General features: G+C 40.2%; 1 protein-coding gene across 2 annotated transcripts in view; it reads right to left on the reverse strand.

The window, feature by feature from the left end:
- Positions 1 to 267: 267 nt before the first annotated feature.
- col12a1a (collagen, type XII, alpha 1a) overlaps positions 268 to 14,414 on the reverse strand; it is a 58,333-nt gene continuing 44,186 nt past the window's right edge. For both annotated transcript variants that reach the window (XM_062439727.1, XM_062439728.1), the window contains 15 exons: positions 11,249 to 11,407; positions 10,887 to 10,964; positions 9,861 to 9,947; positions 9,347 to 9,400; positions 8,790 to 8,885; positions 8,291 to 8,344; positions 7,296 to 7,349; positions 6,935 to 6,988; positions 6,268 to 6,339; positions 6,120 to 6,155; positions 5,958 to 6,024; positions 5,689 to 5,871; positions 5,246 to 5,323; positions 3,883 to 4,053; positions 268 to 1,134 (listed from right to left, as the gene is read on the reverse strand). In XM_062439727.1, the coding sequence (XP_062295711.1) occupies positions 986 to 1,134; positions 3,883 to 4,053; positions 5,246 to 5,323; positions 5,689 to 5,871; positions 5,958 to 6,024; positions 6,120 to 6,155; positions 6,268 to 6,339; positions 6,935 to 6,988; positions 7,296 to 7,349; positions 8,291 to 8,344; positions 8,790 to 8,885; positions 9,347 to 9,400; positions 9,861 to 9,947; positions 10,887 to 10,964; positions 11,249 to 11,407 (1,392 nt within the window). In that variant the 3' untranslated portion in view covers positions 268 to 985. The remainder of the gene's footprint in view (positions 1,135 to 3,882; positions 4,054 to 5,245; positions 5,324 to 5,688; positions 5,872 to 5,957; positions 6,025 to 6,119; positions 6,156 to 6,267; positions 6,340 to 6,934; positions 6,989 to 7,295; positions 7,350 to 8,290; positions 8,345 to 8,789; positions 8,886 to 9,346; positions 9,401 to 9,860; positions 9,948 to 10,886; positions 10,965 to 11,248; positions 11,408 to 14,414) is intronic.

Consider the following 14,414-nt stretch of genomic DNA (forward strand, 5'->3'; position numbering starts at 1 on the left):
AAAATAAATAAAGGTTCAAACTTCAAAGCATATTCCTCAAGGCCTAATGGTGGGAAGAACAAGTCATGTCACTCAAAATCATGTCTGTTCTTTCAGAGGAATTTTGCATAAAAAGTCCCAACCACTGGGCTCAGTCTACCCACCTATATAGTTAAAGAGCTGCTTTTAGAGTCGTTTTCTAATCCACATAGTTTTAGATCATGAACAGATGCATTGTCAGATTTCATCAGCAAAAGACAAAAATAACTGGAAAGCTGAAACAAATGCTACATTTTCAGTAGTTTTATTGAAAAATGCCTCTTCTGTTTCAGAAATAAATAAGAAAATAAGGCTGTGTGGAATTCACAAAATGTGCAGTTAAAACATGAGAAATGCAATTCTATGTCCATAGTCTTGCAACCAAATCCAACTGCATTGATAGAAAACAACTATATTCTGACTTAGAAATCCTCAGTAAATATACAACACAACATGCAATTCCACATTTGGTAACAAAAAACATTTAAAAAAAAGTTTTGTTTGTTACAATAAATCAGATTATCATTTGGTTTACAGGCCTTACAGAATCATCACAATGAGCAAACCTTTGGGGGTAAAATTAATTGTCTGTTTTTTTTCCCGAAGCAGTACCTGAAACAGCTTTACATACTGAAATTTGACAAAGACAACATGGGTAGTCTGAAAATGTTCGGAAACACACATACTGTACTTTCTGCTAGTTTTCACATGATTAGTGCATTACACATTGGAGTCCGATAAACACTTGCAGTTATATTACAAGCAGACACTTAGCAAGCACACAGGTTTGTAATGAACGAACATGTAATTCATCTTGCTAAACTTTCTCATGTCAAAAAAATATATGTTCAATATAGCCACGGGTATCAAACCCATATAAGTACTAGTTTTGTTCTGAATGTCACCTCACATAAGTGGTCATGGAAATCATTTCATTATAACACTTTCTGTGAACTCCTTATTGTAGCTATGATGCTAGTGTTTCTTTATTGTCTGTCGGTAGTGATCTCTTTCCTCGTTGGTTTCGTGAGTAACCGGGTGATTGTATTGACTCAAACTCTCCAGATGGCTCCACAGGTATAGACACTACATCAGGTTCAGGCTCGTAGTGGTTGGCTAGGAAATATTTAGGGTGGCCAATCAAAAAAAGTGTTCCTTCTACAAATTTTCACATGCACAATTTAAATTATATTCCACTATGAACTCCCAAAAATATCTTGTGTCAAACTATTGCTTTCTACTTTATGCAGGAAAGACTTTCTTGCTCTGAATGAAGGAATCACATATATATACAGACAGGTGACAAATTAAAGGTAAAACCAATATAAAGTGTCTTTGTAAGGTGTTTGGCTACCACATGCTGCCAGAACAACTTAAATGCTCCTTGGCATTGATTCTACAAGTCTCTGAAACTCTACTGGAGTAATGTTTTGATGATGACCACCATCATGTTAGCACTGTCTAACATGCCAGTCCAAGATCTCCCATAGATGTTCAATTGGGTTGAGATCTGGTGACTGTGATGGACATAGTAAATGATTCACATCATTTTCATACTCATCAAACCATTCAGTGACCCCTGGTGCCATATGGATGGGGGCATCCTGGAAGAGACCACTCCCATCAGGGTAGAAATGTTTCATCACAGGGTAAAGGGGATCACTGAGAACAATTTTGTATTGATTTGCAGTGACCATTCCCTCTAAGGGAACAAGTGGACCCAAACCACGCCAGCAGAATGCCACCCACAGCATAACAAAGCCACCAAACCCCCTTAGGGTAAGGATCAAGCATTCTGACCTGATAATTTGTCACCCTTCTATATGTATATGTGTGTATAAACTAAATAAAACACTGACTGAAAACTTTCAAAATGCTGTCATGACATTTACAATAAAATTCATCAAGCTATCAGATAATAAGACGTAGTACAATAACCAGCTGATACTACAAAGGACACATGGAAAGAGCAGGAGAGCAACATTTAGCACCAATATGACCAACGCACACAAAGAACATGATGATTAAACACATGGAACATGCTTCAGTCTAGACCAGAGCAGTTTAAGTCACTTTAAGCCTTTGTAAACAGAGGTTATGCTGGTGGTAAGTAAGCAGAGGGTTATGAGGCACAAGCTCAGTGTTAACTTGAATTTTAGTGAAACGTCCTGGTTCATACATCATTTACAAGGCACACAAATTAGTTTTATTTACACATATCACCCCTACATTAACATTGCTTTCAGTTATGAAATCCTCTTTGTTAGTAGTTGTTTTTGGTGGTATTTGTACATGCTCCTTCCTTCGTAGAAATGCTCTGTCTCTGTTTTTTTTTTTTTTCCAACGGTTTGTGGTTCAAGATGCAAACAGGCCAGCAGGTTGCCATCACTGTAGCTTGCAGCTGTGAGATGATGTTAGTGCCAGTCCGCTCCGTTCTGTTTGTTTGGCTTTCGTAATGTTTGTTTTAATGTTCAATAATTATGTCCATGGTGATTATCCTTACATGCCCCATAGCAAATGGGCAAACATCTCAGAAACAGGACTTCAAAGTGTAAGCGGCACAGGTGACTTTAGATCGTTTACTATGCCAAACCTGAAAATAGTTCAAAGAGGGTGTGAGTTTTCACTGTGGAACAAAGTTATTAGCATTTTTTTTTTTTTTAATTTAATGCAAGTCATCATACACTGCTAGCTAGAATGCTTTACATGCCAGTTTTAAAATTGTACATCAAATGTATGGAGGTATTGGAATATAGCGTCTCCCAATCACTAATCACTAAACTCTTCCCCCACTAACAGTGATTGTCTAATCCTAGTTTAGCATCTATAATAAAGTTTTGGATTTCTCTACATGCTGAAGCTTTGCAAGGCTGAAGTAAGAACAAAATAAAGAATTTCGAAGGAATGTGTCTACTTAGCCTTTCCAAAACCAATAATACAAGAGCAAAATTGTCCAAAATAGATTAAACAGTGCTCTAATGTAAAAGATGCAAACATTAACATACCCAGCTAACAACAACGCTTGGTTGCTACTGTAGCTATTGTGTGGAAGCCAATCATACATGCTAGGCTAATGTTATCAGTTCTGTCACGTTCTATTGGCTTTAGCAGACATCCCAACTCGGGAGTCTCCCGCATATTGATAACGGCTCCCTGACGCCCGCAAATGAGATACAATTCCCGGAATCTGGGGCAAGCAAACAAGAGTGCGCGCTAGAGAGTGACTGCGTGCGTGTGCATGTGTTTGTGTGACTATCAATGCAGCGTGTGTGAGAGCAAAGCGTCCTGATAGCTCTGTGTCGCTACTTAGTAGAACAATCGCCCCCCCCCTCCCCCAGGACCGAACCTCCCTGAGGCATGTCTGCTTTAGAGATGTAGACACTCCAGCAATTCTATCCAAACTCAATATTCCTGACAAATATTATTACTTTTGCCCAATACATTGGTTAGTCCCCACCCTATCAACCTTTTCTCTTTGTAATGTTAAAAGCGAAACATAATTAGAGAGCTGAAGTTAGCTTCCATATAGAAATGAAAAGTTGATTTTCTTAAAACCTCTGTGCAAAATCAAGGATCAATTGTATTTAAAAAATGACCAAGACTGCATAAGTACGTGGAAGAACTAAAAGCTTGATAGGCGTAGCAACAGCAACGAGGGGGAACAGAGCATGGCTAATTTTTTGTAGAAATAAGCTTTGAGCTTTGAGTTCAAAAATAAATATTTTTGGAACACTTGCATCCATACCTCAATACATTATCAAAGAAAGAAGTAGTGCTGAGTTGCAAATGTAATTAGTCTGCATACACTTAGTCTTATCTAATGTAGTACAGTACCATGCAGCACCTAGACAGCATTGAGTGTACCTGTGTATCCTTGACCATTGTAAGGAATGCCAACACACTGAGAGGAGTCGCAGTATCCAGCAGGTCCTGGTGGTCCCCTCACCCCAGGAGTACCCTGACGACCTGGAGGGCCACGGGGCCCAGCGGAGCCAGAAGGACCCGTGGGTCCCGTTCTTGACTCGCCTGGTGTCCCTGCAAGAGGGGAGAGAGAAGGTGAGGCCAGTTGGAAAGGAGGGTCTTTGGAGCTCAGCACAAAAATCCTTCTGACATCACCCGTAAATCTTCAGTCGAAATGGTTGGGGGTAACACAGGGCTGCAGCACAGTAATTTAAATTTTTCAATGGCTCAATTAAAAAACCTGACAAAAAAAAAGTAGTCTAGGGCTGTGTGGAGTTACACCCCCCGCCTCTGTCTAGACGGTAAAACTCAGGATGGAATTTTCCCCCTCTCTCTTTTTCTCTTGCTTAAGTGAGCCCATGTGTTGTCAATGAAGCCACCAAAGAAAGCTCATTGTACAACAATCTGATTCTCACACACGCTCGCATGCACGTACACACACACACACACACACACACACACACACACAGGAGTGAGTCATCAGTGGTGACTTCCTGATCTTCAGTTGTTTCTCACTTCATTCACACAAAACAGACATGTCAGTGTTTGGTATTGTGGGGTAGACATCAATAGAAGGTTTTGAAATAACTTCCCTGGGAAAATGAATTCTTCTGAAGTGGTGAGCCTCTTAACATATTGGATATCAACTGCAGCTGAGAAAAGGCCAAAACCTTTTCCAAACTAACAAATCAGCCTATTAACAACTGTTAAGAACTGCTTCAAGACTTGCATCATGACCTTGACGGCAGACTGACTGGAGATTGTCTAAACCCCACCCACAGAGAAATATCTCTTTAATGATGAATGTAAATAATTTCCATGTCCTTTATAATATTTCAAATGTGCACAGTGTTTGGAGAAGCTCAATATAAACAGGAAATAAATCCTATAGGAAAGAATTAGGAATATGTTAGAGGTCTCTCCAAAGAATTTATGAGGTGCAGCTGACCAAATGAAGGTGCCTGAAACACACATACTGTAGGTAAATTCTGGCCTCTAGCTGGAATGTGTCATTTTAATTAGACGAACGGGAATACTCTGTGTCCTCAAAAAGGTTCACAAAAAGGGTGAAAGAACCATTAACGTGAAACTATGTTTTAGTGTAAAGACAGAGTTGTAGGACACAGTAGGAGACCAGCATACTGTCTGCAGCTGCTGGAAAACAACAAAAGAAAACTGATTCTGTACCTTGCCTCATTGAGATGGGAGTCTTAACCATAATGGACTTTTTCAGCCAAAAAATGGAGAAAAGAAACAACTGTGTTACCTGGTGGCCCACTTGCACCTCTTTGTCCTCTGATACCATTTCCTGGAGATCCTCTCTCTCCCTTCTCTCCTGGCAAACCTATATGAAACAGTAGAAAGAGGAAATCACTTTCACAACCACAAAACATGTGGAAAAACTAATAATTGCCCATATCCTGAAATGAATACAAAAGTAAAGTAAAGAGCAGGCATGAAACACTGTAAGAGAAATTTTTGATCAAATAATATTTTGTAAGGCTAACTTGATTCATATGTAGACTACACAAGGTAATGCAGTTGTGTCATTCAGCACTCAGCATTCAGTTATCCCATTCGGCACTGCAGTCTACTGTTTCAGTATTAGCATGGCCTTAATTATTCCATTGCTCAGCGTTTGTTTATTATTCTCTGCTTGCTGCTATTTAACACGTCCAAAAATTAAAAAGATGAAAACAGTTAAAGTACCTCTCTCTCCTTGACTTCCAGGTAAACCTGGGCTTCCAGGGAAACCAGTCCGACCACCTTGTCCAGGCTCTCCACGGGATCCCTGATTGCCAGGTGAGCCAGGAGGGCCGGGTGGCCCTGGGGTGTTGCTACGATATCCAGAAGGAATCTGGTTGAGCATCATGTCAATTCTGCTCATCTGACCTACAAAAAAAACAAAAAACAGTTGGATTGGGGTCATGCTTTAACATCTATAAAATACCTTAAGGATTATAAGAGGTTCCACTCACTGTTAACAAGTTGTTCACAAACTTGTCTGGCAATGGAGCGCATCATGTTTTGGGATGCAAAGTCTCCCTGTGAAAAAGAGTTTCATGAGAGGTGGCACTTCATCTCCTCTTGATGATGTAGGATAACTGGTGCATGAATAATTTATTAAAAATGATACTTACCCTCTCTCCTTTCTCTCCTTTAAGGCCAACAAGTCCCTGTTAACGAGAACATTATCAATAACTACATGGCAGAATGAAACAATGACATTGATCTTTCCTAAACACTGTAATATGACCATTAACGTGATTCTCGCTATTCAATACATACTGGATTTCCTGTGTCTCCTGGTTTTCCTGGTTTCCCAGTAATTCCAGGTACACCTGGATTTCCAGGGCTTCCCTGAAAAAAAGAAAAACACAGAGTGAGTAGTGTTTATCTTGAATTACTGCACAATAAACATAATTGCAACATTTAACTCCTGCTCCCTGTTAATTGTTGTGTAACAAGCATTAAGTTGGGATCTATGCTTTGACATCTGCAGTGAGGGCATTTTGCACATGCTGCCAAGAACACTAAAGAGGAGATGGAAACTCACACCAGTGCACAACAGCACATGGATAGGGGGCACACACAAACACCAGCAACTGCTAATAGCTCTTGGAGCAGTCATTATGGTATAGCACATGTGAATTCTATGCTGGCATGATGTCTGTTGGTATTATGGCCAGATTAAGTAGATTCAGACCTCCCCAGACCATAGAAAAAAGAAAATGAGGTGCATGCACCATCCTTGTATCAGTGGGGGGCCTAAAGACTACAGTCTGCTTTTTTATGTGCTGTTCCAGCAGAGTGCAATTGTGGAGCCAGATGAGTAATTGTTACAGCTATATCAGAATGTAAAGCTGGATCCAAGGCATATTTTATTTTATTCATTATTTGCCTCTTTTCTGCACAACACAAAGACATAAAGACAAGCACACACACAGACACTCACCATAGGCCCTGCTGGGCCTCTTGGTCCAGATTGTCCCTCCTTTCCTGGTGGCCCCTATGTAGAAACAACAACAATCACACATGGGTTACAACACCCTGGGGACTCTGTCCATGCAATACATCAGTGTCATGGCTTTATATTGGTTTCAGCCTTGAGTCTGTCATTTTAAATTACATTTTTAAAAAGTGGCTCAATTCTCCTGGCTGACGCAAGTAAGAACATGCAGTGCATGATAGTACTTCTGTTTTCACCGAGCCGAGTGAGTGATCGCATGCAAAACATGTGTTTAAGTAAGTGTTGGATCCATTTGTAGGCTTTGAATGTTGTGTGTACACTAAGCAGGCCTGGAGGTAGATCTTACCCGTGCTCCATTTGGTCCAACGGGGCCCAGAGGACCACGTGGTCCTGGAGGACCCTGGGAAAAAACAGACACACTTAATCAAATGCTAATGATCAGGAACAATTTGTTTATACAGCTCCCAAATGCCTCTGTTGAACTTGCTCTACAGAAAAAAATTGTGCAGTTTCCCAGTTATTAAGCCAAAGATAATATATCATCTAGCTACTCAAAATCTCATATCTGACTGTTGACACATGATTTCAAGCAGAAATGTGCCTAGACAGTGCTGTTACAATAAGCTTCATTGTGTTAAGTAATCAACACAATATTGCCAATAAGCTCCAACAAAGATTCAAGAAAGGGACTTTCTCCCATGTCTGAATCTGCTTATTCAAAGGCCAGAATATGGTTGTATGGTGGGAGTTGGCTGAATGACCTCAGCTGGATGAATGAACAGTTCCTCTGCCAAGAGATGGCTACGTAATGCCAGCTCAAAACTACTCTCTGCTGAAGAGTTTCCATGTAGTGTCAAATGTGTTTAGCTTTGAATTTGTAAACTTCCATCACCTTAAGACTTGAAAAAGTGGTGATACCAATAATCTGAATAACCTCAGAGAAGTTTAAATGCTGGAGTAATGGTAAAGACTGTCTTTATTTGAATTCCCTTTTATCCAAGAAGTACAACATCTACAGACATCAAGTCTTTACCAAGTTGGGATCATTTACAGTTAAAAGTCTAGGGAAGAACATGTTCCATTCCCTATTTCCCTTTTGGTAACATGAGTCTAGGCTTCATAATAATTTAACTTCATCACTGGCCTTCTACCGTTTGTCAGTCATCATGCTGATTTGAGAGTGTGGGTCTCCCTGAGGATGGCATGGTAAACCTCCCACTCTGAGTGTGGTTTCAATTGCGCTGTATGGACTGAATCCAGGCTCTAGTAGCAACGCTGCTCTCTATGGATATTTTCCTGTTTCCTGTTCATAAACCACAAAATGAAAGGGGGAGTACTTACTTGCAGACCAGCCAGGCCTGAGTCTCCGGAATCTCCCTTTGGTCCTGGGCGACCCTGAAGGCAGAGGAGGAAAAGACGAGTCAATTTATTATTATAGCCCCAAATCATAGAAGAAGTTATCTCAGAGCACTTTTCATATAGAGCAGGATTGGCCGGTCCGTGATTGATTTCTTGTTTAGATACGAACATCTGCAGGTAAGTAAAATAAAGTAAAAGTAAATAAAGCAGTCTAGCTGCCTGGCTAGGAGTAGTAAGGATGTTAAGAGTGCAATGCGTTTTGACTTTAGGTGTTAATACCACTCATTGGTGGATGTGTGAGCAAAGAATATTTCATACATCTCACAATTTTCACACACACTGCAACTTCATATCAGCATGAGTACTAATTGTAAGTGATAGCATCTGTCATGTACATTAAAATCCATCTGCCACCATACTGATGATTAAGTATTTTTTCCCTGTGATTTGTGCTTGAGTTTTAAAGTGTAGGTGAACTTACAGGTTCTCCAGGTAGAGATAGTCCGTTAGGGCCTTGTGGACCTGGTGGTCCCATTGGGCCAACGAGTCCATGCTCACCGCGTGGACCCATTGGACCCTACAGCATAACAGTGAAACACAACAAAGCAGTTTCATAGCCACACTCTCATTCATAGGTTCATAGAACCCCCAAGACAATCTTAATCAGTATATTTTACTGCATATATATATAAACTGAACCTTAACAGCGTTAAGAATGAGGCCTTTAAGGTGCTTCCAAAAGGGCCTCCTTTAAATCAAGTTGAGGAAATATATACAGCACTATTCAACTGAATTTAGATGTGCGCAATTAGTTCTGTCTGATGGCACAACTAAAACCACTAATAGCTCCTGGAGTTCTATGGCAATGAGAAGTCGACTTTTATTATCTGTGAATTTAGTATTATTAATATTGTCAGCAAGCTTCACTGGCTACCAACTGGTTCAGTTTATGTGTCTAACTTACAGTAAAATGAGTTATGAATATAAAAAGCCTGTAAAAACACAAAAGTGCTTAAAGTGATGTAAGGTTTGACTCACAGCATTGCCTGGTTCTCCTCTGTCTCCTCGTGGTCCCTTAGAACCTGGGCTGCCCTGGAAAAACAAGGAGCCAGAAACACACAGAGTAAGTGTAACAACAGGAGTAGATTCCAAAAGTCCTAAAACCCAAAGTCATACGAAATGCTCGCTGGGGCTTAGTGAGGTTACCAAGCATACATATTCCAGACTGTTGTTTTTCCGACAGGCATTTATCTTTTGACACTTCTCCCCGAGACCACATTTCATTGCCACTGGTCTCACCCTCAACTGCTACATCCAAAGGAAAAGAAAATACCACTCCTGAAGCGAGGGACATCTTGACTCTACTCAAGTTCAAATTGTAGAGCAGGCAAATGTCAAGTAGCTCTTCATAGCTTTACTGTCACTGTCAGTATGTATGGCATTATCATCATCACCAAAATACTTCTGAGAAAACCATTTTATCAGACAGACAGAGGTAGAGGAAGTAAAGATAGACTGAGTGGGGGGAGGGTGGGATGAATAGTGTCTTTACCGAAGGACCAGGAGGCCCCTGAGGGCCAATGCTATCCTGTGTGCATGTGCAGGAGTGGGGAAGGGATGGACACTTGGCCTCATCTCTCTGAAAAAGAAAAAAATTAGATAAAGAAATCAGAACAGAGAAATAAGTATACACACAAACTTCAGAGGAGTATTGTGATTTCACACCAGTTCATAATTGAGACCATGTCTTGGCAATCTACACTACACAAGGGCAAGAAAAGAAAATCTAATCTAATTTTGTCACAGTATCCTGGCAAATTGTGGCTTTGACTTCAGTTGAGGTTTAAAAAGAAGAGACAGTTTAGAGACCCTGCAAAGGTCATGATGGAACAGTGGCTCATGCTGAAATGTGACTGGAATCAGCAGAGTCAGCATGGGGGTTTACGACCAAATGATCAGTGACAGCTGCAAACCTTGCACACATTTTTGGAAATAACTGACAAAATGAATTACATAACATTGCAATCATTGACATGATGTATTAATGTCTAATGCAAATTATAGATAAATTGCTTGTAATTGGATAAATGTGCATGCATCCGGTATTTACCATACTGTATCAAAATAAATGTGATTTACTGTCTGGTCCATGATCTAAAGGAGCACTTGTTCTCATGTAATTGGAGGGTCACACTGGAAACAGTCTGATTAGTACAATTACACAGGATACAAGGTTCTATTCAGTTCAGCTGAGGCATTTTCTTTTTAAACAGTAGTCTAGTTATCAGCCTTTCATCTCACTAAATGACTACATGTCAGCATACATACAACCTAGACTGTAAATCACCAATAAGGCATGCATGCATGCATACGGTATATGCAATCACAGGGACCCATTTACTACTAATTCTAATGAAAAACTTACCATAAAAGTCCAAGGATACATAACACAATTAATCCTACATAAAAAGATGTGGGATAGAGCACCTATATAGTGCCGATATAAACAGCATTTAGACTTGCTTTGGTTGTGAAATAGCAACCTCCATAAGATTTTTGAAATGACACTTGTTCTTACTGTGGCTGGCAGGTCGCAGCATTTGTCTCGGCTGATCCAGCTCAAGCTGCAGATAATATCGAACATCTGGAGTTGGAACTACACAACAGAGAAGGGTAAAAATATCGAGGGGGTTACAAATGGCTCCCATTCATGATGATAATGCACATTGTTGAACACAGACAACAACAAGACCCTTAGAAAAAGAAAGATGCAGACTTTTATCCTCTCAGCAGTCACAGGGAGCAGTTAAAATTTAACTGTGCATTTACGCACAAGAGGGTTTTGGGTATTCATTCTTTGGAAAGTTGTGAGATGCTCTTCCAAACGTGTTTTTCCAAGCCTTTTGCACTTTTAATAAGTCTGAGTTCTTTTTCGCTTACTGTTGCAGACTGCCTATTTCCGCCACCAGACTTGACCATCTTGCCAAGCACTTCGTAGCCATCCACAGAGATGTTGTTGGCCACCTTGATGGGCTTCTCTGCCACCTCCTGGCAGTCCAAGTGGAGCTTGACTTTGTCTGGAGAGATGCTGATGTGGATCTGCAGGAGAAATAGGATGGAGAGAGGGCACTATTAACAAAATATTCTTGTCTTCTTCATAGCTGCCACACAATTACTTGGCAAGGAGTACTAAGAACACTGGAGCTTTCTGAAAAGCTAGGTTTGGCATTCATTTATATCTGGAAGGGGCATGATTGCCCTTTAAATGAGAAGAGAAACTATTTAAGAACTAGCAACCATAAAGATCGGAACAACCTCGCTGAACCTTTCTAAACCATGTTGTCTGAAACTTTTAAAGATGCTGATATTCTGTTCCACATAATTGCTAGACTGGATGAATTGTTTAGTCTTTGCAGAACTGCGTTAATTATAGATTCTGATATTACCCCAGAGTGGTTACTGATTTGGCATACAACTTCTGTTTGATGCCTCTACAGATGAATGGACCATAAAAAAGGAAATATACAACAGTTGGCATTTCCATGCAGTCTTAAAGCTGTGGACAGAGATTGTATAACAACACAGAATGACAAACTGCCAGATTTTGAAGTTTCCTGTCCAGAGAACCCTGCTCCACATCTTGAAATGATATCATTTGTGGTGTGCCATCAAAAGTACTACACTTTCCATACTTTTCCTTCACAGATGCACTTTTCCCCCTGCTCAACAGTCAGACAAGCTTTCTTTATGTCAAGAAAGGCAAGCTACCATTTCTTCCTACAAAACTATACCAACCACAGACTACTCCATAGTTCTTGGCAACCAATCACAAAATTACAGTTGACTTCCTTGGCAACAGAACAAACTATCTGGTAGACCGCAAAGAGAGACGGGTGTCGTTTATCCTAAGACCCTGGCATGGATATATTATACTATGATGCTCTTGAGGGCTTACCTAAACTACTTTAGATGATATAGTGGGATGGCAAATAATGAGCATGTACTGTATATATTACCTCACCAACCAATAAGTAAACACAGTAAAAACACTTTAGTCACTGGAAAAAAAGGCCTCAAGAAAACTAGCTTTCTAGTGACCTCTGCACCTTAAGTTGATGGTACTTAGCTGTGAAGTCATCTAGTGCTGGGAAGTGTTGACAGATGAACAACTTTCATTTATTAGTTGTTAACACTGTGCTTCGCTGAGTCAACACTCAACAATCTGAGTACATATGTTAGGATTTCAGGCTGACACGTACAGTCCAACACACTTGACATATTTCCAGGATTTCTATCAGATTAAATTTTATTGTTCTTGGCTTTGTCAGAATCTTTGGCCTTGAAGACCTCAAGGCCTTCATTCTAGGCACGCACTAATGAGCAGGTGTGAGTCTTCTTTATAAGAAATATGTCCAAGGTTAAGTTGGCTGTTACTGATAATAAAAGGAAGCATGTAATCAGTATAAAGTCTCCATTACATTGGTGTGTCAATACAAACAGTGCCGAGACATGATCATGAAATCCCCATTTGGCCCGAATGGGAAGCGCTCGTGTCTGATCTGGCACATGTGAACAGACATGGCACCGTGGATTTCTTTGGTAAGGGAATATGGTAATTCATTATAATTACAATTTCCTGTATTTCTAGAGGTTTCCTGGGTCATTTAGTCTGCTTGTCCGGGCCAGAGATATACAAATGTCACAAATAAAGAGCACAAAGAGTGCAGTCAAGACAGCAACCTTCATGGAGGGCTTTGGCTTTGTGGAAATCTCCATTTGCTCCATTTCCCTCTTTGTCTTAATTATTGTATGCATATATTGGCACATACCTCCTACTCAAATCCTTGACAGGACTTTCTTCAAGGCTTATAAGGCAATAAGTTGTGTGTATTTTTTGCAATGAAGGAAAACTACAGTGCAGTGCTCTGTGACTTAAACACTCAAACGTCCACCAATGTAACTCTGAACACATGAGTCGTCACCACGACTTGTGGAAAATGTCTTCTTCACTTGGGTTAACAGGAAAGTTCCCCCCTAGGACTCCCACCCTTCGAGTGTGGGAGGGGATTCCCTAGTGGGCTAGTGAGTGGCTAGCATCTGCTTAAGTCATCTATGAGAGCTTTCCCACATGTTCAACGAGCGGTAGACCACCACCCCTCAAGCCTGGGTTACTCTTTATGAACTAGCCTGAGGAGAAAAGCCAAATCTGCAAGCACTCTCTGACCCAGTGCTGTGGTATAAAGGCTCATAAAGTGTATCTAAAAAAAACAACAAAAAAAGAGAACACATTGGATTAAGAAGAGTAGATTTATGAAGCATTCGACACAAATTCTCAATGAAATTCTTACAATTTCATTGCTAGGAGGCATCGCACAAATCTTAGAGTTAAGCTTTCTGTCAAGTTTCTGCCAAAATCAACGACAAGAAAAATCCATGATTTAACCAGTCAGTATCAAACACTAGCACTCCATAAAAGTATTATATATTGCTGTGGTTGGTAATAGAGTTGAAAGTATACGTAGATTAATTGATTATGCAACTGACAGAGAATTAATTGGCTGCAATTTTGATCATTTTTTAGTTTAATAGATCTTTAAAGCAACAATGGCAAAATTTCACTGGTTCCAGCCACTGGTTCTTCAGTGTGATTTTTTCCCCCAGGTTTTCTTAGTCTTTTGTTATAATAATATCTTTGCACTTTGGAAAAAACAAGACATTCGAGATGGAACTATATTGACAAGTTGCTGTTTCATATACCAGACAATCAAGAAAGTAATCTGTATCTGACTGTAGATAATGAAAGTAATGGTTGGTCGAAGCCACAGTCAGTTAACTTAAAACTTAGAGGTAAACCTGTGATTTTAGTGTGTTATGTTTTGTTTTTCTTCACACGTGGCAATCTGGACAATAAGCTCAACTGCCATTTGTGACGTACCTCATCATTGGTCACTCTGGTTTCAGCACACACACACACACACACACACACACACACACACACACACTGAGGTCACTCTGTAACAGCCATGGACAAAGTGTTGGGAAACCACTGACAACATGTAAACACAAACCACCACAGCAGTCAGCAGTGGCACTTACTCAGCAGACC

The sequence above is a fragment of the Scomber scombrus genome, chromosome 19 (assembly GCF_963691925.1).
Source record: "Scomber scombrus chromosome 19, fScoSco1.1, whole genome shotgun sequence".
In the NCBI taxonomy this organism is placed as follows: Eukaryota; Metazoa; Chordata; class Actinopteri; order Scombriformes; family Scombridae; genus Scomber; species Scomber scombrus.